This window comes from Candoia aspera, chromosome 4, assembly GCF_035149785.1.
Source record: "Candoia aspera isolate rCanAsp1 chromosome 4, rCanAsp1.hap2, whole genome shotgun sequence".
Classification (NCBI taxonomy): domain Eukaryota; kingdom Metazoa; phylum Chordata; class Lepidosauria; order Squamata; family Boidae; genus Candoia; species Candoia aspera.
This window is the reverse complement of record NC_086156.1, coordinates 119,200,475-119,220,653: the sequence shown is the minus strand read 5'-3', so window position 1 is coordinate 119,220,653 and position 20,179 is coordinate 119,200,475. Positions and strand designations below refer to the sequence as shown.

The window sequence follows — 20,179 nt, the reverse complement described above, 5'->3', positions numbered from 1 at the left end:
GATGGGACTATGAATTCTGAATTGTGCCAGTAAATTCTACAGGAAAATATCAGAGTATCTGACCATGAACTGAAATTCAAGAGAAAGTGGGTCACGCAGCAAGACAATGACCCAAAACACACAAGCCGTACAATCAAAGAATGGTTAAAGCAGAAGAAAGTTAAAGTTTTGGAAAGGCCGTCAAAGTCCTGACCTTAATCCTACGCAAATTTTGCAGAAGGACCGTAAGCAGGCAGTTCATGTGAGGACGCCCACCAGCATCCCCGAGTTGAAGCAGTCCTTTAAGGAGGAAGGGGGTAAAATTCCTCCAAGCGGACCTGCAGGAATGACCAACATTTAACAGCAACATTTAGTTGGGGGTATCGCTGCCCAACAATTACTGAAAGCAAAGCTTCACAGAGTTTTGCCACACACAAATAGTCATTTTGGATCATTTTCCTCAGTAAGTCAATGAACAAGCATGATGTTTTTGACTCATTTGTTTAATTGGTTTTATCTGGTTTTAGGACTTGTGTGGAGAAAAGATTGCGTTTTGGGTCATATTTATGCAGAAATGTTGAAAATTCAAAAGGATTCACAAACTTTTAAGGTCCACCATATTAAATTGTACCCCATTTGTAGATTATTTAATCACGTTAACACAGAATTTCAATGCACAGTGACGTGCGCAAAACCACATTTCTTAACGCAAAAACTGTAAGACCATCATGACTACCCAATTCTTCGGCCCGGGGCAGGGATCCCCGCCAGGTCAGCCTCGGGCCTCTCCTTCCGTCCCTCCGCTACCCTCCCCCGGCTGCCCGCTGCCAACGCCGAAGTGTTCCAAACCAAGGTCAGGAAAGTCTCGGGCAGCACCCGCACCACTCCGGCTTGAAGGAGCCCGGCCTGCGGAGCGCGCAGCCCCGCGGCCTCGGGCGGTTGCGGGGAGCCTCCGAAGGACCGGCGGCAAGACTACAAGCCTCCCGCCGCGCGCCCCCCGAACCCGAAGCGCGCCGCCGTCGAGGAAGGGGCGGGCAGTCAGCAGGGCGACGGCGACTGCCGCCTCGCCCCGCCCCGCCCCGCCCGCCGCGCTGCGGCCGCCTCCCTCCGCCTCCCTCGCCGCCCTGCCCCCCCGGACCCCCGGACCCGAGCCCGCCTCCCGCGCGCCCTGCCTGGCCTGGCCTTCCCCTCCTTTGGCACCCTCCTCCCCGGAGCCCGGCCCAGGGTGCCCGCCAGCCGCCGATGCCGTGCCGCCCTGGCCCCGCCGCCGCGCGCCCCGCCAGCAGCCGCAGCAGCAGTCACCGCAGCAGCCGCCGCCGCCGCTCTCGGCCCGGCTGGGAGCTCGCCCGCCGCGCGCCCCGCCAGCCCGCATGGAGTCCCAGTGCGACTACTTCATGTACTTCCCGGCCGTGCCCTTCCCGGCCCGCGAGGTGCTCCTGGGGGAGCCAGGCCGGTACCGGGCCCTGCCGCGGAGGAACCACCTTTATCTGGGCGAGACGGTCCGTTTCCTGCTGGTCCTGCGGTGCCGTTCGGGAGTCGGCGGCGCTCCCCGGCCGCCCTGGGGGGAACTGGCGGGCTCGCTCTCGGCCCTGGCCAGCGTCAGCCCGGCTGGCGGCGGCGGCGGCGGCGGCGCAGGAGACGAGGCCCTCCCTGGTGAAGCGGAGGAGGAGGAGGGCGCGGCTGGAGCCGGAGAGGCGACCGCCGGCGGAAGCGTCTTCCGGGAGTGCCGGGCGCTCCTGACCCACGGCCAAGGCGCCCCGGGAACGACGGCGGTGGCTGTAAGGCCGGGACCCGGGCAGCGGCGGGGTTGCTGCGCACCAGGCGGCGTTCTGACCCTCGCTCCCTCATGCAGGTCCCCCCCGAGGAGCCCATCGTGTCCACCGACGAAGTGATCTTTCCGCTGACGATTTCCCTGGACAGGCTGCCCCCCAGCACCCTCAAAGCCAAAGTAAGCCCCTGTCCTGCCCCGCCCCGCCCCGTCCCGTCCCCTCCAGGCGGGTTGCCCAGCGGTGATGCCCGCCCGCTCTTCCGCAGATTGTGGCGACCGTCTGGAGACGCGACCAAGAGAGAGGCGAGGTCCGGGAGCGCGGCTACCTAAGCATCCTGCAGGATCGGGCCCCTTCGCAGACCTTCCGCGAAGAGCAGGGAGCCTTCAAGGCGCAGGGTGAGCCTGAACGCGCCGCCGACACACACACACACACCCCCGCCCGGCCGCCCCGCCCCCTCTGCGAGCGGCCTTCTCCGCCGGAGCCGATGCCTGCAAATCTCTGCCCTTCATTTGCAGTGAGCACAATGCTGACCGTGCTGCCCCCTCCGGAGCTGAAGTGCCAGCAGCTCAACGTGTCCGGGAAGCACTTGACAGTGCTAAAAGGTGTGTGCTGTGTTGCGGGGTGGGGGGGGGGGGGTGCTCTGCAGGAGAGGAGTATGCAGGGAGGTCTTGCCCTGGCAGGGGCTGCCTACCTCTCCTCCAGGCACTGGAATTGGCCTGCCATTCCTTGTGAGCTCACTGTCCCAATCTTTGCCGTGCCCGCAGTTCTGAACGCTGCCTCCCAGGACGAGCTCTCGGTGTGGGACGTGCGGATCCTGCCCAACTTCAATGCCAGTTACCTGCCCATGATGCCAGATGGCTCCGTCTTGCTAGTTGATGATATCTGGTAAGAGGGCAAGCTCTGTGGGGAGGGGCGTGAGGAGGGAGGAGAGGGAGCCTGGGACAGAGTGCACTTAACCCCCATTCCCCACTCCTCTGAATGCTCCAGACACGCCTGCAGATGTTTGCTTCTGAATAGTCCAAATCAAATCTCAGCGTGCCCATTCCCCAAGCCCAACTTTCTCTGAATGCCAGTCCAGGGACCGGTGTTGGCTGAGCCGCAGCAGGTCCTCCTCCCTTGCCTTCCACATCGGGAGATTTTGCTCCTGGGGAGCAGGAGAGAGGTAGGCCGCTTTGCCAACGGTAGTCCATTCCCCAAAACAGGAGAACACCACAGCCCTTTGAAGGTTCTTGTTCCTGGGGGGTCACCTGGGGCTGCTCCTGAGAGCTCCCGAGTCAGGGGCTGAGGAGAAGCTGCCAGGAAGGCAGATGCCAGGCCCTCATGCCCTGCATTTGCCTCAAGGTGTGCCACCTGCACTCCTCCATGAGCTCTGAAGGGAGCTTCGTGCAAGGCAGAACAACCTGGCATTAACTCTTCTCCCAGCCATGGTGGGCTGTGGGCAACGGCAATGCTCACCCACCCACCCCGGAATCTTAACACCTCAAATTGGTGTTTGCCAGGAAAGCAGGTGCAGGTCTTGGAAGGCAGGGAACAGTTGCAGGTTTGTGCCCCCCATGCCTCTGCTCCCACCTCTCCACAGCCACCAGTCCGGCGAAGTCTCCATGGCCTCCTTTTGCCAGGTGCCCTCTGCCACCTCCGCCTGGCCATGCTCCCTCCGCGCACTGGAGGAACAAAACTTCCTTTTCCAGCTGCAGGCCCCGGAGCAGCCGCCCGACAGCACCAAAGAGGTGAGCTTCCACCCCAGGGCCTCGTTCCGTGGAGCCAGGGAGGCCCACCTTGCCCCGGCACATGCAGCAGGAGGGGGAGGGAGGCAGGGGCCTGCCAGTCACTCTCGCCTGACCCTTGCAGGGCCTTGAGGTTCCCCTCATCGCGGTGGTGCAGTGGTCGACCCCCAAGCTGCCCTTCACCAGCAGCATCTACACGCACTACAGGTGAGCAGCCCGTCCTGCCTCCTCCGCCAAGGCCCATGTCAAGAATTGGTCCTTCTCTTCAGAGGCTTCCTTTCAGGCACAAGAAGGATGTGGCCAGCCCTGGAGCGCCTTGGAGCAGGTTCTGGCTGGCCCAGGAGAGGAGGGAGGGCCCTTGGCAACAGAGCAGGAGAGGGTCTGCCCGGCTTGGAAGGAAGAGCCCCCGAGTCCCTCTGAAGCCTCAGGGCTCTGCAGGAAAAGCCTGCCCAAGCCTTAGCATAAGCAGAGACCAGCTGGAGCCAGAGAAGAAGAGGGCAGGAGCCTCGTGCTCCCCACACGTCTGCTCCCGCCTCTCCATGGTCGCAAACTAGACCAAGTCTCCCTGGTCTCCTGTGGCCAGGTGCCCCCTGCTGCCTCTGCTTGCCAGACTTCCTCCACCCTCTCCTTTTCCTCCAGGCTGCTGCTGTCAGGAAGTAGTCCCAGAGTCGGTGGTCAGCCCCGTTTGAACACCTGAGGGGCCAGAGGGCAGCTCTGTCACACACCGTTAACCCTTCAGGCCACGAGGGTTTCACCACAGAGCTTCAGGGAGGGACCCTGCAAATGGCTGAGACTTGGAGGCCAGGCTGCTGGGCGGAAAAGTTGGGCAGTGTGTGGCAGGAACCCAGCTGTTGTCTTAGCAGGGTGTGCCCGTGAGGCCTTCACCACAGAAGATCTACTGTGGTGTATCAGTGCAGGTCACGCTATCCCCAGCTAATGTCTACCTGGGTTACCATGTTGTGAGAACCCAGCCAGGCTCTCTTAATTGACAGGGCAACAGTTTGAAGCCTAAAATGGGGAATTTTTAGTTGCGTGCTTCACTGTGGTGTTGACAAAATGTCTGCATCATCCAGGTAAAAACAGCCACAGTAGTTGGCAGATTCAGTCAGCCTAGACCCATTGCATTATGACAATGCGGACAAGCGGGGGCCGGCTGCTGCAAGTGCCTGGATGCCCCCCCCACCCCCTTGCACTGTCACGAGGGATTTTTTGTTTTGTTTTGTGTTGTTATTAAAGCAATGGAGCACAACTCTGGTCCAGGGACACAGGAGATCTGCAGGGTGGTACAGAGGGTTCCTAGTGGGGATGACCAAATAGACAAATATTGAGGGAAGCAACAAGTATCAAAGCCTCTTGGTTTTCTTATCCAAAACCTGTTATGGTTTTTTATAGGAACACAAACAAACCTTGTGGAAATACTGGATAGTTTATTTTAAAAATAGCTTTTATTTAACTTTGATGTTCTATGAACACCGTTTAGGGGCTGCCCCACTGCCAACTCCTCGCCTGTGCAGCAGTCCTGTGCAGCAATCATTCAGAGATGATGGAACAGCCAGCATAAAAAACTGGTTGGGAACTGCTCTGCTAAAGGCTGATGTTTCAATGTCATGCAGCTGTGAGCACAAGGAGACACATGGAATGTGAGGGTTGCAAGATACCTCTAGGGCCGTTTAGTCCACGCACACACCCTGGACAGGAGTCCAGTGCTACTGTGTCCCCAAGGGGGGGGGCATCCAGCCTGTTTAAACCCCTCCAGGGGAAAGTGAGAGCACCAGGACCCGAGGAAGTCAGTTTCAGGAATGAACAGCTCTTCCTGTCAGGAAATTTTGCATAAATATGTTGGATATTTTTATTGTCAGTATTTCTATATTGCCACAGTTAACACATCTCAAGGCAGTTTACAAATCAAATTGTAGAACCCATAAACATCACACCTCTTTAAACTCAGTGAAATAGTCCCCACCATGGCTTGGAAGCCAGCCAAACACAGATACTGCTCTTGGAGAAGCTGGCACCTTCGCTCCTTTTCAGTGAAGATCAGTGCAGCAGCTTGCCAGATTTTCTAGGAGAAGCTTTGCAGCTGGGAGCCCATCCTGTTTCATGCCGCAAACCAAGGGGCCCCGGTGCACCCTTTTCCCAGCAGAACGGCCGGACTGGCTGGATCTCCCCCGGCTTGGGGGAGATCCAGGGATGATGAAGGCCTAAGTGGCGGCTGCTTGAACGAGGGCTGCAAAGTTGGCCTTGTGCATTCCTGGCTGCTGATCTGGGTGGAGCCGTGAACACGGGAGCACTCTTGGGTTGCAGACCTGTCATCCTGGGGAAACTCACTCCTTCCAGAGCCACCCAGGATTGAGGTTCAGTCCTGGCTGTCTTACTAGGACTGAACCTCAGCCTTACAGACTCCAGACACAGGATAGCCTCTACAGTATCTCCTGCTCAACTCTGGGTGGTGGTGCAACTAAGGAACATCAGCACATTGATGATCCTTCACTCCAAACTAATAGATAACCTTTCCCAGTGGCCTCATGAGGCCAAGAAACATCAGGGAATCACTGCACAGCTCAGGGACAGTGTTTCTGCATCTTTTTAATAATGCAGCATGCCAGGAGCCAGCTTTTTCAGAAATGAATTTAATGAAAAATAAAATTGGACAATTGGTACTTGCTTCAACCGTTATCACTGAAGCCAATTTAGTGGCCTGCTAGAACCACTGAAATGGAGCAGAGCTCATAGACAGCTGAGAAGCTGACACAGAAAAAGATTATCTTTAAAATAGCTTAAATGAGCATGCCAGAGAAACACAGGTTATTGATCTTACACGTTCAGCCCTCCTAAGCATAAGGAATCACATGCTTGGACATATTAGGTTAAGAAATAAGAGAATTTCTTACTGACTTTATTGTTGCTCTTGTTACATCCATCTTGGTGGAAAAGATGAGGCTCCTTTGTTCTTTTCTTTCTAAATACTTAGTTTTGCACTAAACTCTCAGCCCTACAGCTGCCAAGAGCTGCATGGAAGAAAGGGGAATTCCAGGTCTACCACATGGTGCCCAGAATGGAGGAGAGCAGCACACATCCATGTGCTTGCTTCTGATGGAGAAGAGAGGGAAAGGAAGTGGGAGTGGCAACAAACAGCTTCCTCAGAGTTGCACTGTGGGACAACTCAATTTACATGTTAATTAACATGAAAACAAGGCATGCTGGATTTGCCAGAACTTCCAACAATCACCTTCTCAGATATGTATCTAGAGAGGGCTGTGATAGATGAGTCACACTTCAGGATATGTTTGCAATTCCCCCAAGTGTGGTCTTGTAATCCCCATCCATTACCTTTTTACCATTTTTTTAAAATCTGTTCAGTCATGTTTGATTCTCGGAGACTGCCTGGACAAGCCCCTGCAGTTTTCTTGGTAAGGTTTTTCAGAAGTGGTTTGCCACTGCCTTCTTCCTAGGGCTAAGAGAGAGTGACTGGCCCAAGGTCACCCAGCTGGCTTTGTCCTTCAGGCAGGACTAGAACTCACAGTCTCCTAACCTTAACCCTAACCCTTTCTAGCCCAGTGCCTTAATCCCTACACCAAACGCTCTCTCTATAAAACATTTTATACCAGTTTTCTCTTAGTTTGTAGCTTGAGGTGAATTTTATAGATTTGTTCCAAATTTCCATTGTTATAGTTTTGCATCTATTTTATCATGCAATTTTTTGTTCTGTGTCTATATATATCTTAGTAAGAGTTTATATATATGCCTTAGCAGGTAGCCTTGATTCTGTATGAGTATTTCAAATTCTGTCACTTTTCTTAGAAGCCTCCATCTTTTAGGTCAGTTTTTATTCTTCCAACAATTTTTAAGTACGTATACATTTATTAACAGTTTTTTGCCATTCTTGTAATGTTTTTTTCTGGGACAGAACTGGCACCATTTGAAAGAAATGGCTTATCTTGGGTAATACATTCACCTTAATAGTCGCAGTTGATTCTAAGCAAGACAGCTTTAAATTTTTTTCACCTCTTTTAATTTTTTCCCTCTATAGTTTAACATAATTGTTTTTATATATTTCTTGATTGTTGCCTGTCAGATACAAAGCCAGATACTTCACTGAATCTATTATCTGGCAGCCAGATTCCTTCCACAGGAAATCTTGCATAAAGTATCTTGTAATTATCTTTGCTGCTTCAACATTTATTGTATCTGGAGAATTCTCTAAAGCCTTGGATTATTTTCGTCATATTGCATGTTGTACTATATCATCTGCATAACATTTAAGCTTGCATTCCTCTCCATGGGTTTTGAGGGCAGAGAATTGTCATCCTGTTCTAATCTTCCTAGATGAAGAAAAAGCTTTTGATAACCTACAGTGGCCATTTTTACTTGCAGCACTGAACAAAAGAAATCCTGGAGAAGAGTTCAAAGCCTGGTTTAAAAGTATATAGGTCATCTTTTTAATGTATTCCTGCACGTACACATTGCCTTCTCCTACAGATAGGGGATGTGGCTTTTAGAAGATGGGGGAGGCTTGAGACTGGGGAGACCTGGAATCATGGAGGTGTAGAGTAAAAAAGACTACAAGGGTTCTCTGGCCCACCTTGGGCAGCGAAAGCTCAGTGAGCGATTTGGGGCCTGATGTTCTGTGTCAGCCCAACAATCTCTTACCGTAGGGAGAAAAAAGCTACAGGAGAGCGCGCCACTTTCACCCCCTTAAGATACCAAAGGAAAGGCAGGACTGAAATCCAAGAACTCCATGGCAGAGTGGCTTCAAAGCAGAGGGCATGCTGGCTCTGAAGACACACGTTCTCTCGCTTTTTCCCCTAGGCTGCCGAGCATCCGTCTTGCCCGTCCCAGGTTTGTGATGACTGCAGAATGCGAGTCACCAGTTGCCTTGCATCGGCGCTTTGTAGTCACGTACACTCTCATCAACAACCTGCAGGACTTTCTGGCAGTGCGCTTGGTGTGGACACCAGAAAGTGCTGCTGCAGGTGAGTGGCGGGGCAGGACGGTTACGAGGAGGGGGCAAGTGACTCTTCAGGCAGATAAGATGAGCGGCTGTTCTAGGGAAGTTTGGCTGAATTGCAGGTACTGGCTGCATGGGGGCTGCACAGGGTCCCCTGAGGCATTGGCTTGGTTTGGGAGCATGCTGGATCTCTGGACAAAGCCACGCCTGTCTCCTAACTCTCCCTGCTGTCCCTGGACCCTTAGGGAAGAAACTGGCCTGTGGCGAATGCCATGCCACGCAAGACACTCAAGACTCAATTGTGTGCCACACCCCTCTCAACAACCTGGGATTCTCCCGCAAAGGCAGCGCCCGCACTTTCTGCGTCACATTCCAGGCCCTACGTGCTGGCTTGTTCGAGGTAAATGCTCCCCCCCCATGCTGCACAAACGTAGACATGACATCAGCTGGCTTAACAAGCCAGGATCCTCCTGCCATCTGTGAGATGTTGTATCTTAGTTAAGTCCAATTTCAGCACTGCATTGCAGAACACACACACCAGCCAAGCCAAGCCAAGCTGACTGTCCTCTTCTTCTCCCCCATCCCCACCCCAGTTGTCTCAGCACATGAAACTGAAACTCCAGTTCACTGCAAGCGTTTCCAATCCACCCCCCGAGGCCCGGCCAGTCTCCCGCAAAAGCAGCCCAGGGAGCCCAGCAGTCCGGGAGCTGGTGGGGCGTCATCAAGCCAGCCTTGGGCGCTCCCAGAGCTTCTCACACCAACAGCCAGCACGGGGACACCTCCTGAGGTGGGTACTATGGAGGAAGCTCTTCCTGGGACGGGGGAGGAAGTGGCTGGAGAGACCCAACACTGAGCATTGCAAACCTCAGGCAGGTTGGGGAGAAAAAGCAATGGGCTCTTGCTTCACCTTCCTGATGTCCTTCTCTCTCTCTTTCTCCACCCCTTCTAATAGGTCAGGAAGTGTCATGGAGCGCCGGGCCATCACTCCCCCCGTCGGCTCTCCAGTGGGCCGCCCCCTTTACTTGCCCCCAGACAAGGCTGCTCTTTCCCTTGACAAAATTGCCAAACGAGAGTGCAAGGTGCTGGTGCTAGCGCCTGTCACATGACAGAGGGGGGGTCCTTCTCCCTCCCATTCCTGCCCCCTTCCCAGAAAGGGCAGCTCTGGCTGCATTCAGACTCCCCCTGGAACCAACCCACAGTATGTGCCACCCAGTCACTCCAGGCCATGCGCTCAGAAAAAGTTCTGCCCCCAACACCTGCACTTCACAGCCACCCCCCTTCTCACAGTCATCCCCGTCTCCTTAGACAGGACTCTTAAGCTGCCAAGACCCCTTGCCAAGAGTCTTCCCTGGTTGTGCCACCATCCACATTTCCAGGGACTGCTGCCCTCCTCACCCACCCTGCTTTCTTCACACTCCTTCAGCTAGGCAGCAATGAGTGTGTTTCACTCTCCTGTGTGGGAGCAGCCTGAAAGCCAGGAGAGAAGGGAGCAGTCCCTCCCCCACAACAAAACCAAGGTACAGCGGATGTCACAATTAAAAGGCAGCACAACTCCAGCCTCTGTTGGTAGAAGGGTACTTTAACTGCCAGACATTCCCAAGCCGATTTTTCCTTTCCAGACTGGATTAGGCCACAGGGTGTGACTTGGAAGATGGCTCCTTTCCAAAGGAGCTCTGCCATCTTCCTTCTCTCCCGGTATCTGCTGTATTCTTAGATGGGGGAAGGCACGTCTGTAGCCCTCCCCCTACCTCATCTCAGGCCCAGGTGCCCTTCCATTGCACTTTATTTAATTTTTGTTATTTATATTTTTTTATTTGCTCAGAAGCAACTCCAATTGTGTACGTACGTGCTTGCAAATAAACTGCACTGGCTGGCCGGCAAACAACATGTTTATGGATCTCTTTGGTGAGGAGTAAGGGATGTCCTCTGGCAGCAACCTAAACAGACATCCTCCATTTTTCTTCTACTTCCAAACAGAACATGAATTCACCTGACCTTCCAGATGTGGTCAGATATAATTGTCAGCACTGGACTACTATCAGTTGCCTAGATCTCACATTAGTTCCAGCCATCCAAAAGCAACTAACAAACATACATTGAGGAAGCTGGTTTCATTGCAGCTTTGCTCCCCCTTGGAACAGCAAGCGGCATGTGAAATGTTTGGCAGATGCTCCTCCACAAGCCAATTCCTATTGAAGCATCTTGTCGGGATGATCAGAGAGTGTGAAATACTTTAGCATCTTTCGACAACAGGCCAGGCATTTGTGCAGGACTGGGCCGACTCCCCCAAAGTGGGAACAAGCAGCAGGGAAGGGGTGGCCTGGGAGGTAATCATGGCTGCATCAGGCTTTTCTGGCCAGGAATGATAAAGCATATTGACGTGTTTTCTGGAAATGAAAAGTGTGCAACTGTAAGGCCACCTCATCCTGAGCTTGTGAACTTGGGATTTCCATCACTCCCCTTCCTGCTTTTTCTTGGGGGGGGGGGCGGGGGGAACAGGTACTGCTTAACTAATGTGCCTGCACTTGATTTTGTGGTTGCTCTGGAAGGAGGCAGTTATTGGAGGGTTGAGGGAGGAGGGAGAAAGGAAGAAGGTCCTGGCCACAGACCGGGCCCAGGACCTTCCGAGGAGGGAGGTGGGGGCTGCTCGGCCTCCGGCCTTGCAGTGTGACAAGCCCTCCGGAAGCCGGAGAGTGGCAAAGCAGCAGCTGCAGGTCAGGCTCCCGGCCACATTTTCAAATCGGCTTTATTGTCCGCCATTCGGCGCCACGCCCTCGCCCCGGACACGAAGTGGCCCGTCGGCCCGTTCACACAATCACGGGCTCCGGGACGCTGTTGAGCCGCTTCACCACGAAGAGCTTCTGCCCGGAGACGGTCGCCAGGTAGGAGTGTTCCCCGAAGACCACTGCGGGAGCAGCGCGGCCGTCAGCAGGGCCCAGCGGCCCGGACGCCCCCTTCCCGCCCGCCGCAGCCCTCTCGCTCGCTCGGCTCACCTGAGACGCGGCGGAAGGGCACCTCCGGGGCGCGCGGCAGCCGGAAGGCGCAGGCCGTGCTCACCAGCTCCGCGATCGCGCCCGCCGTGCGCTCGTCGTTCTCCAGGTCGCCGGCCGACTGCGGGGAGAGGTACGTCAGTCTCAGTCGCCCGGACGCGAGCGCGCCGCCGCCCCCGCCGCCCGCCGCCCCGCTCACCGCCAGGACGGCGCCGTCGCAGATGACCAGGTAGCCGGTCTGGTCCGGGATGCGCTCCAGGCCCTGCGTGAGGGCCGCCGCCGCCGCCGCCGCCGCCGCCGCCTGTCGAGAAAGCAGGCGCTCGGTGAGGGTGGGCGCCCCCCCGCCCCGCCCCGCCCCGCGCCGCCCCGCGCCGCCCCGCGCCGCCCCGCGCCGCCCCGCGCCGCCGACGCTCACCATGCCGGGCCCCGAGCCGCGGAACAGCGGCAGACACCGAACCAAGCCAGCCGCGGCACCGCCCACTGACTTCCTGCGGAAACGGAAGGGGCCGCTCCTCACCAGCGGAAAGTGGCGTCCGCACAGGCACCTCCTTCCGATGAGGAACGTTCGGGCGGAAGGAGGTTCAGCCCGGTCAGTCGCGCGAGACGCGGGGCGGCACCCCCGGTTCTCCGCGTCTCCCGGGACGCCGCGTGGCGCGGCCTGCGCCTTTCCTTTTCCTTCCTCCTCGCGCCTTGCGGCCCCGCCCCCGGCCGCGCCCTCTTTCGTTAGTCCGGACCCCGGCGGCCTCCGCCAGGCCGGGGAGGCGCCGCCGCGCCGCCGGAAGGGAGCGGGTCTCCCGCCTGCCCTCCCTGTTCCGGTCCCTCCCGCAGCGGCCGTTCTGCAGGCGCTGCGCCGGCCCTGTTCGCGCGCGGTTTATTTGCGCTTCCAGCGAGCTGCCTTTTCCTTCGGCGTCCTCGCCGTCCCGGCTAAATCCTGACGGTGCGCGCAGACTCTGCCGCTTGGCCAGCTTGAGCGAGGGGCCAGTCGGCGCTCCTCGCGGGAGGCTCTCCCTGCTGCCTTTTGCGCCAGGCAAGGCGAGGCGGTGGCCGGGTGGTTAACGTTGCAGAACGAGGTTAATGGTGCCTTGTGAAGCCCGCAGCAGGCTCGTGCCAGCCCCGAGTGAGTCAATGGCGCCTTCCTCTCGAAGGGGGGAAACGTGCAGGGGTGCTGCGAACGAGTGGGAGGGGAGAGAGAGGCCCCTGCCTCCAGTCACCCCGGTCTTCCTTTGCTGGGCAGGGTTCTGGTGAGAGAGACTGCTCATCCGGTTCTCTGCCACCAGCCGGCCGCTGGAGAAGAGCCCGGCTGGCCAGAGAACCAGCTCAGCAGATCAGTCCTGTCGCCCTGCTGAGCCTAGCTCCCAGGAACCTTGTGGAGTCCAACCTTCCCCAAAGCCCCCACAGTAACACTTCAGCCCAAATCCAAATGGGAGAACAACAAGCTTAGCAACATCGAGATTTATTAACAAAAAGGTCCCCTAAGAACAAAGACATCCCACAGCTGCTACGGACCCCCACGATAGCCATGCCCGCTGTAGGGCCGAACAGCATTCAAGATGAGGAAGCCTGCAAGGATGCACAGAGCCAGCAGCAGCAGCACCACCAAGGCCACGTGGACGGCGGTGGTGACCCCAAAGGCAAAGAGGAAGAGAGTCTGCTGGCAGAATTTGGGCTGGCCAAAGGCCTCGTAGTCTGGGGGGTAGATGGAGTAGACCCACACGTTGCCTGTTGGAGGAGAGCAAGGGGAGTGGTCAGCAGTGGCTACCGGCCCACACACTCCTTTGACACCCCACGCTCAGCGCCATTGCTTAATCTGGGCTCAGAAAGAGCTGTTGGAGTTCAGGTGGGGCTCCCAGAGGTGCTGGGCACTCAACCCAACTCTTCTCTGCAGAGGACCTTTCACACATTTCTGCAGCACACTTATGCATCAAGTTTTTAAATTATATTTGGGTTGAAAATGCTTATTTCGTGAATGTAAATTATATAATCATAAGGTGCACAGTCAGACTCCAGCCAGAGTATCCAAGAGTTTCTCACTGCTTGCAGTAAAAATTCTGGTTTAGTTTAGGTTTGGAAGAGTCGTTTTATCTCTGTATATGTGCTTGTCTCCCACCCAGAAGCTTTACCGATCTGAGTTTAGGGTACTGCACCTTGGGACAACCTGCTTTAGGGAGCCCCAGTTCCTCCAGTACTTCCCTGTATTGTAAAGGAGCCAACTGGGCCGAGAGAGACATTCCTGAAGACAGGGATGAGACTCGGCAGCCTCTAACCTCTCTCAGCGCAGGTCCCTGTAGCCAGACAAGAAGTGGGGTGGAGGCAACAGCTGTTCCCAGCACACGCTGCTGCTGCAGGCAGGGTAGGCTGCCTTCCTCCAGCCCCAATGCATTCGGAAGCGATGCTGGGGATGACCCAAACCCAGTTAGCGGCCTTCCGTCCAACAAGCGACCCTGACCTGTAGAGCGAACCCGCTGGCCACCGCAGCTGGGCTGCTCTGCTAACTGAAGGCTGCAGCTCCGTGCAGCTCACTGGGAGGAGGGGGACCCCAGGCTGGAAAGCTCCCTTTCAGGTTCCCGCTCACCTGCGATGAACCAGGCACAGAGGAAGAGGAAGCCAGCGCCCCGCAAACAGCTGAGTAGGGTACTTGGTTGATTGGTGCCATCCCCGCAGGGAATACAGCTCAGGAACAGGAGCAGGAGTGTGACAGTGCTCAGGATGATCAAGTAAAAGGGAAGGAGAGGCTGCCGGGGACACTGGCCAAGATAGACTGCTCCTGGGGATGGAGGAGCAACAGATTAGCACTACAGATTCCTGGAGCTTCCAGCAGCACCACAACCCCCAGGTGCCTAGAGCGCAGATCCCTCCCACTGGCCCCAGCCCCTAGTACTTCCCTGTATCAAGAGGGAGCCCACGTGGGTTGAGTAGAAGATGAAGGTTGGGAAGGCGGCTTGGCAGCCTTGCCACCTCCCAGCTAAAGAGTCCAAGCTGGCCACAGCTCCGACTGGCACCTGTAGCCCAACCCAGCAAGATAGGCTCTCGCTACGTCCATCAAGAGGTGCCAAGCACAGGTACAGGTGGCACGTGGGCTCAGGAGAAAAGCAGCCGGCAGTTTCCATTGCCCAGTTCAGATGCAACCTACTTCCACGATCCAGCAGCAAGGATGGCCCGCAAAGCCGCCTCTAGGCCCAAGTCCCTGTGCCCAAGCAGCTCCAGGCCCCGGTGGGCGGGGGGAGGTTAAGGGGCACACAGCTTAAGGCAGAGGCAGATGTCACGCCTGGGGCCACGCCGGCATCTTCAGGGGAGCAGCCCCAGCCTGCCCTTCCAAGCACTGCACCTCACAGGCCTGATTTGTGGAACACATCAAGGCACAATGCCACTTGTGCTTCGTAAGTCACACGTTGGGTTGTACCAGCCATACCTGCTATAGCTCCTCGGTTTCTTCAACAAACTACGACTGAAGTAATTATGGCTTAGCAAAGACTACAACGCAGACTACCAAGCCCCTTCGGGACAGGGAAGCTGCGGAGCTGCCTCTGCACTCTTCCAAGAAGCACCTGTGGGGTGGGGGTGGGGGTGGGGGTGGGGGGGCTAAAGGCAGAGGCTCCGGAGGGGCCCAGCAAGCTTATCCCCCACCCCATGGCCGGGGGACATTAAGGGGTGGGGAGCCTGCAGGGGTTGTACTCACCAATGACAATTCCTGCCACGGGCAGCGCAGCAAAGAGAAGCTTTCCTAGGACTGGAAGAGGAAGGGGTCAGGCCACTGTAGAGGTGGGAGAGCGGAAAAGGGCCCCAAAGCAAAACGCGGGTGCAGGAGGACAGCCTACCCATCAGGAGGTAACGTGCAGAGGAGGGCTCTTCGGCAGCCCTAAGGAGAGGCATCTCAGCCCGTGACTCCTCCTCGGCCATGGCGCTGTGGGTGTCAACGGGGGAGAACCGAGAGCAGTGACTGTCCTTCCGCGTCCACCCGGCATCTTCGGCGGCATTTGCCTCTTTATGGCCTCCTGACCCGGGTGTGGCCCACCCGCCGGCAATTACCGCTTGAGCAGAACCTTGGGGCAGGCGGGGGAGGGTGTGCCGGGTTGGGCCCCTCCCTCCTTTCAGGGAGGATGTGGGGGGGGCACGAGCAGGGGAGGAAAGTGGAAAGCAACAGACTGCTTTGGGTGGGTGGGTGGGTGGGGCAGGTCACCTCTTCCCACCCTCGCCCCTCCCTCAGGTGACAGGATGAGAGGGCCGGCTGCAGCCCAGGCTCAGAAATGGGTGAGAGACAGCAAGCCAAGGCATAACGGAGCAGCTCTCAAAAAGTAGGAAGCCGGGCTTGGGGAGCGAGGTTCGGCCTGTTTTGGGTGGCCCTGCTCCGTCATCAGGAGTCCCCCTTGACCTGCAGCACTTGCTGGATTGGCAAGACGGCTCTGCAATCCCTCCCAAATTAATCGGATTGTCTTCTGCCCTCATGTAGGGCTTCCCTTGAAAAGGGTGCAGAAGCCACTTTTGTGCAACATGCAGTAGCTGGGATAAGGGGCCTCACGACACCCACCCTGAAGGAGCTGCGCAGCTACTCAGTTGCTCGCTGGGCTCCGTTTAAGGGGCAGGCGTTGACCTTTAGGCCCAGGTGCCCTCAGCCGATGTCCAAAACACCCAGCGGGATCACTTTGCCAGGGCTGGAATGGGAGACCACCAGGAAATCCCAGGGTTGTCTGTCAGGGCCCCAGGTGGCAGCAGACCAGTTCTGCCTGGTTCCCAAGACAACAGCCAGGATGCATCCTTGCAGGTGCCAGGAGCTGGGGTTTATCAGGAGGCGGCATTTACTGGCCTCAGAACCCTAGCTGGCTCCAGCTCGAACTGTCTCCAACTTGTGCAGCCCTTGGAAGATGCCCCGTGGCCAGAGACTGTCTTCCTGGCACAGGAGAGAGGCCCTTTGTGGAACCGTTGCCAGGCCATGAAATGCGTCCCCCCAGGGAAGGTTACACTGGACCCCCTGCACTCTCAGCAATTAGGGTCTATAGATGTAGTTCCTTTCCCAGGCTTTTAATTATCACATTGATATTTCTTTTTATCTTTAATTTTACATTTAACTTTTCCCATGTGTGTTTATTTGCCACCAGAGCCAGGTCTCCCACCCCAAATGGCCCCAGCTGACCTGACCAGAAGCACTTACCTAGTCCAAAGCCACTGGGGGGTCAGTGGGGCCAGGAGAGTCCCCTACACAGGAATGCCTTCAACTCCTCCCACCCCAGAGGCATCAGTGTTCTTCCTGCCCTCCCCAACTCCATCTTGCGGGCTCCTGGGCAACTTTGAGGGCAATGCTCTACATGCATTTGACGTGGCTTTGGCTGCCCCCGCTGAGTGGCACACACAGCCAGTCCTTAAGAAGCAGCCAAGGCCAGGCCATGCCCACCTCCTCAATGGGCAGGTATTCCCTCCTCTGCTCAACGATACCGAACAATGGATAAAAGAGGTAAAAACGGGGTAGACTGGGGGGTGGGAGATTGGCTACCAGTGCAACCACAACATGGTGGGTGGCTGAACTGAGGTTCTCCTGCTACAGTTTGGCCGTGAGACCCTCCCTCCCTCCCCTCAGCCCCAAGCCAACGCAGACGTTGGACCCACGCCCTCACTGGTGGGGAGGGGGATCATGGGGGCTGGGAGACAGAAGGTGCCCAGGACTATTTACCTGAGTCAGAGGAGCCTCATTCAGTGGGGAGAGGACAGAGATGGGCAAGCAAATACTCTGGTGCCACCTCACTCTTCCTCTCCAACCCACCAAGGAGCAGCTGACTCCTCACTTCCTGCCGTTGCCGCCGCTGCTGCTGCTGCCCCCCCCCCAGCTCCGCCCTGCCTGCAGGGGAGCCAAGCCCTCCTGGCCAGAAGGCTGGGCTGTGCTGAGGCCACGGTGGCCGAGGGAGGGGCCACCCCTCCCGCTCTGCTGGCTCTTTCCCCAGCCCGGGAGACCCTTCACGAAGTCCCAGGAAGAGGGGCAGCTCTGTAGCCTTGCCCACAACCCTGCAAAACAAAGCTACAACTGAGGCAGCGTGAGGCAGACAACGCAGGCCGCCTGGCCAGTGAATCACAGTCAACCCTTGACTTGACTATGCTCAGTTCAGCAAACTTCAAGTATGGTACAAACATTGGCCAGGTGAGCGCGAGGCAGTTTTCTGGTCCCCTAAGTCAAGGCTTGGCTGCAACTCATTTTCTGCATTAGCCCAGCATGGTGTGCAGTGAGCCAGCCATTCGGCCTGGGTTCACTACACCCCGTGCCCCGAAGCAAGCACCACCCAGCTGCTGCAGGAAGGCAGCTTCTTGTGAAATGCGCTGTAACACTAGGGTCTCCCTGGAGAGCACCCAGGTCTTCTCTCTGGCGCAGTCCTCCAAGCACTGAATGGGGCTTGGTTCTGTCTTGGCTCTGTGCCAGCTGGTGCTTGGCTGCCCAGCTGTCCTGCAACAGCCTTCTGGAGGTGCTCAGAAGTACTGCTCAGGTCCAACCACCATGAAACCAAGGGGAGCTTTACGCTCTGTTTGGCTTGCCCAGAAACAACCTTCCATTGCAGACAAACCCTGTAGGCAGGGAGTCTGGATGAAGTTCAGTGCCCCCCCACTCCTGGCCAGGGGGCAGAGACTACTCCCTTGCCCCTCAGAGAAATATGATCTAGTCTTCTGCCCTGGGGAGAGAAAGAGAAAAAATTCTTTTTGGGCTTGTTTTGTTTCTGCATAAGCATTGTTGTTTTTTGAGAGAATACTCAGTCTAGCTGCTGAGGTTATCTTGCACACAGGAAATAGCCTTAAGCATAAAAGGAATAATTTTTTTTCTTTTGGAGTGACTTTTAAATCTTTTGCTTAGACAAGAGCCACCCAGAGTCACTTGTTGAGATGGGCAGCTATAGAAATCGAATAAATAAATAAATATAAATCAATCAATAAAAGATGGCTAGTGTACTGCCTTACAGTGATTTTTAAACTCAACCCAGAGAGTTTTATCCCTGGAAAATTTGGGTGGAGAGGGAAGCAGATTCTGAATCCGTATATTTTGAAGGAAGGTCCTCCTGGTTTCGATTCAGAAGCCTATGCAAACTGGGCAACCAGTGATCTTAAACTCCAAGGACTAATTATGAGTTCCTTAGATGTTGGTGCAGACCCAGCCCAAAGAAACTGCAAAAGGAATGATGGAAGAATTGTTTAAACTCTTTAGGGAAGGAGGAGATTCCCAAGTTGTTAAGTTGGTGAGAGAGTTATCCAACGTAAAGCTACATTGAGATCCATAAAGCTATGTTGAGATCCAGGGGGAGGGGGAAGAGAGCCAGGAGCCACTCTCTTCTTCTGTCACTGCTACAGCAGAATAGCCCAGTGAGCCTGGGGGTGAAGCAGATGCTCACCTGTGCCAGGCAGGAGGCTGGGATGAAGCAGCACATTGAACAGGGAAGGCTCCCAAGCATGGTTGAGGGACATAATGGATCTGGGCTGGGTGCATACCCCAAGATGCTCCCCAGGCACACAGACCCTCCTGCCTAGCCTCCGGATGACTGAATTAATGACTTATAAAAACACTCTGACCCTACCGGATACCTGGAAGGGGGAAGCAGTGACATTCCTTCAGGCTCATCTCTGCAGCCTCCCAATGGCACAATGGCAGTCATCTTCTTACTCTCTCTTCTCCCCTCCCCAAGCACAGCTGATGGCTCCCTGGAGTATCTGAACCTTGGCCACAATTTCAGAATACTGGCAGGACTCTCTGGGCACTGCCCCAGCAACTCTGCACTTAGAAAACAGTGCCCTTTCAGCAAGGAGACCTTCCAAAACCACACTCAAAGTCCACCCTCCTAAATAACTGAATGTGCCACCCCCTCCTTTCAGATCCTGACAAAGGCCAACACTAAGACCCTATGCCCCCAACAGCCAGTAGCAGGAGAGTGGGAGGGGAAACCAGGGACCAAGCTAGCGAGCTGCCCAGAGTTACCGAGAAAGATTTGGGCTTGGGGCACCCTTGCATTTGTCCCCTGGAAGGGCGGGGGGCAGGAAGAGGGGCCTTTGCAGGAACCAAGAGGAATGGCAAGACACGGGGATTCCCTGGCAGGTGCCATGTTGCACTTCTCTCCTCCCCGCTAGTTCCTGCAGCAAGGACAAGGAGCCCAGCCATGAGAACCCAGAGCACCCACTGCCTGGCGGGTGGCAGGGACCAGAACCTGCACAGACCAAGAGCTGGTCCACCCTGCCCTTGCCAGGCCAAGCAGCCATAACCCACCAACCACCTGCCCTCTGAATCCACAGCTGATCTAGTTCTCCTTTCAACTATTTGTAATCTGTGCCAGCACCCAATCAGAGGAGCCACTTTGCAGCATTCCTAGTGCAGGTGGGGGAAATTTCTCACCTTCCAAAGTTGCTGGCAAATAAAATCCAAGTACAGTACTGCAATTTCAGTACTGGAAATCCTCTTCTAGGGCCAGTTGACCAAGTATGCTGGAGACAGAATGACCCACAGGGCTGTTTTGAAATGTCTGCCCGGCCCCCACATCTGGCAGGATCCCTGCTTCCGGTCCACCAGCCCCACTCTGCCACATCCTTAACCATAAGTCTGTCATGGAGGAGCCCCCACTTCGAACAGCTGCCCCAGTTCTGGCTGAAATGGGATCCTCTGTTCTTCAAAGGCCAAAACACTGCCACAATTGAGGCGATCCAGAAGCCAAAGTGATGGCCACGGAAGTACTGAGTGGGTCACAGCAGGCAAGGGATGGCTTGCCTGGCCAAGGAAGGAGGCAATGACACCCTCCCCCCCCCCAAACTGGGAGG

The 20,179-nt window shown here is 56.0% G+C and overlaps 4 protein-coding genes across 5 annotated transcripts; 1 reads left to right on the top strand and 3 right to left on the bottom strand.

Annotated features, from left to right (window-relative positions):
* Positions 1–751: 751 nt before the first annotated feature.
* On the bottom strand, positions 752–1,351 carry LOC134497273 (spidroin-1-like). Its single transcript, XM_063302941.1, has one exon. The coding sequence runs from the start codon at positions 1,349–1,351 to the stop codon at positions 752–754; it is 600 nt and encodes a 199-aa protein (XP_063159011.1).
* On the top strand, positions 1,114–10,305 carry TRAPPC14 (trafficking protein particle complex subunit 14). Of its 2 annotated transcripts, XM_063301779.1 has the most exons (11): positions 1,114–1,757; positions 1,832–1,927; positions 2,014–2,143; positions 2,264–2,350; positions 2,513–2,633; positions 3,328–3,475; positions 3,597–3,679; positions 8,282–8,445; positions 8,666–8,820; positions 9,014–9,207; positions 9,373–10,305. In XM_063301779.1, exons 1-11 carry the CDS (start codon positions 1,350–1,352, stop codon positions 9,524–9,526), a joined length of 1,740 nt encoding a protein of 579 aa, XP_063157849.1. In that variant the 5' UTR covers positions 1,114–1,349; the 3' UTR covers positions 9,527–10,305. The 2 variants fall into 2 exon arrangements, with proteins under 2 accessions (XP_063157849.1, XP_063157850.1); XM_063301780.1 differs by lacking the exon at positions 3,597–3,679.
* Positions 10,306–10,526: 221 nt separating this feature from the next.
* LAMTOR4 (late endosomal/lysosomal adaptor, MAPK and MTOR activator 4) lies at positions 10,527–11,902 on the bottom strand. The gene is made up of 3 exons (XM_063301781.1): positions 11,826–11,902; positions 11,414–11,531; positions 10,527–11,325 (listed from the first exon to the last, which is right to left on the bottom strand). Exons 1-3 carry the CDS (start codon positions 11,826–11,828, stop codon positions 11,228–11,230), a joined length of 219 nt encoding a protein of 72 aa, XP_063157851.1. The 5' UTR covers positions 11,829–11,902; the 3' UTR covers positions 10,527–11,227.
* A 945-nt stretch (positions 11,903–12,847) lies between these two features.
* Positions 12,848–18,841, bottom strand: LOC134497272 (uncharacterized). Its single transcript, XM_063302939.1, has 5 exons — positions 18,769–18,841; positions 15,226–15,450; positions 15,087–15,137; positions 13,983–14,174; positions 12,848–13,129 (listed from the first exon to the last, which is right to left on the bottom strand). Exons 1-5 carry the CDS (start codon positions 18,839–18,841, stop codon positions 12,909–12,911), a joined length of 762 nt encoding a protein of 253 aa, XP_063159009.1. The 3' UTR covers positions 12,848–12,908.
* Between the last annotated feature and the right edge of the window lie 1,338 nt (positions 18,842–20,179).

Bases quoted from the DNA above. Each gene is read 5' to 3' on its own strand.
- TRAPPC14 (XM_063301779.1), top strand. From the start codon at position 1,350: ATGGAGTCCCAGTGCGACTACTTCATGTACTTCCCGGCCGTGCCCTTC. The intron at 3,680-8,281 runs GTGAGCAGCCCG...TTTTTCCCCTAG, and splicing joins AGCATCTACACGCACTACAG to GCTGCCGAGCATCCGTCTTG. The intron at 9,208-9,372 runs GTGGGTACTATG...CCCTTCTAATAG, and splicing joins GCACGGGGACACCTCCTGAG to GTCAGGAAGTGTCATGGAGC.
- LOC134497273 (XM_063302941.1), bottom strand. From the start codon at position 1,351: ATGCGGGCTGGCGGGGCGCGCGGCGGGCGAGCTCCCAGCCGGGCCGAG.
- LAMTOR4 (XM_063301781.1), bottom strand. The intron at 11,326-11,413 runs GTGAGCCGAGCG...CTGCTCCCGCAG, and splicing joins GCCCTTCCGCCGCGTCTCAG to TGGTCTTCGGGGAACACTCC.
- LOC134497272 (XM_063302939.1), bottom strand. From the start codon at position 18,841: ATGTCCCTCAACCATGCTTGGGAGCCTTCCCTGTTCAATGTGCTGCTT. The intron at 15,138-15,225 runs GTAGGCTGTCCT...TTCCTCTTCCAG, and splicing joins TGCACGTTACCTCCTGATGG to TCCTAGGAAAGCTTCTCTTT. The intron at 14,175-15,086 runs GTGAGTACAACC...CTCCATCCCCAG, and splicing joins CGTGGCAGGAATTGTCATTG to GAGCAGTCTATCTTGGCCAG.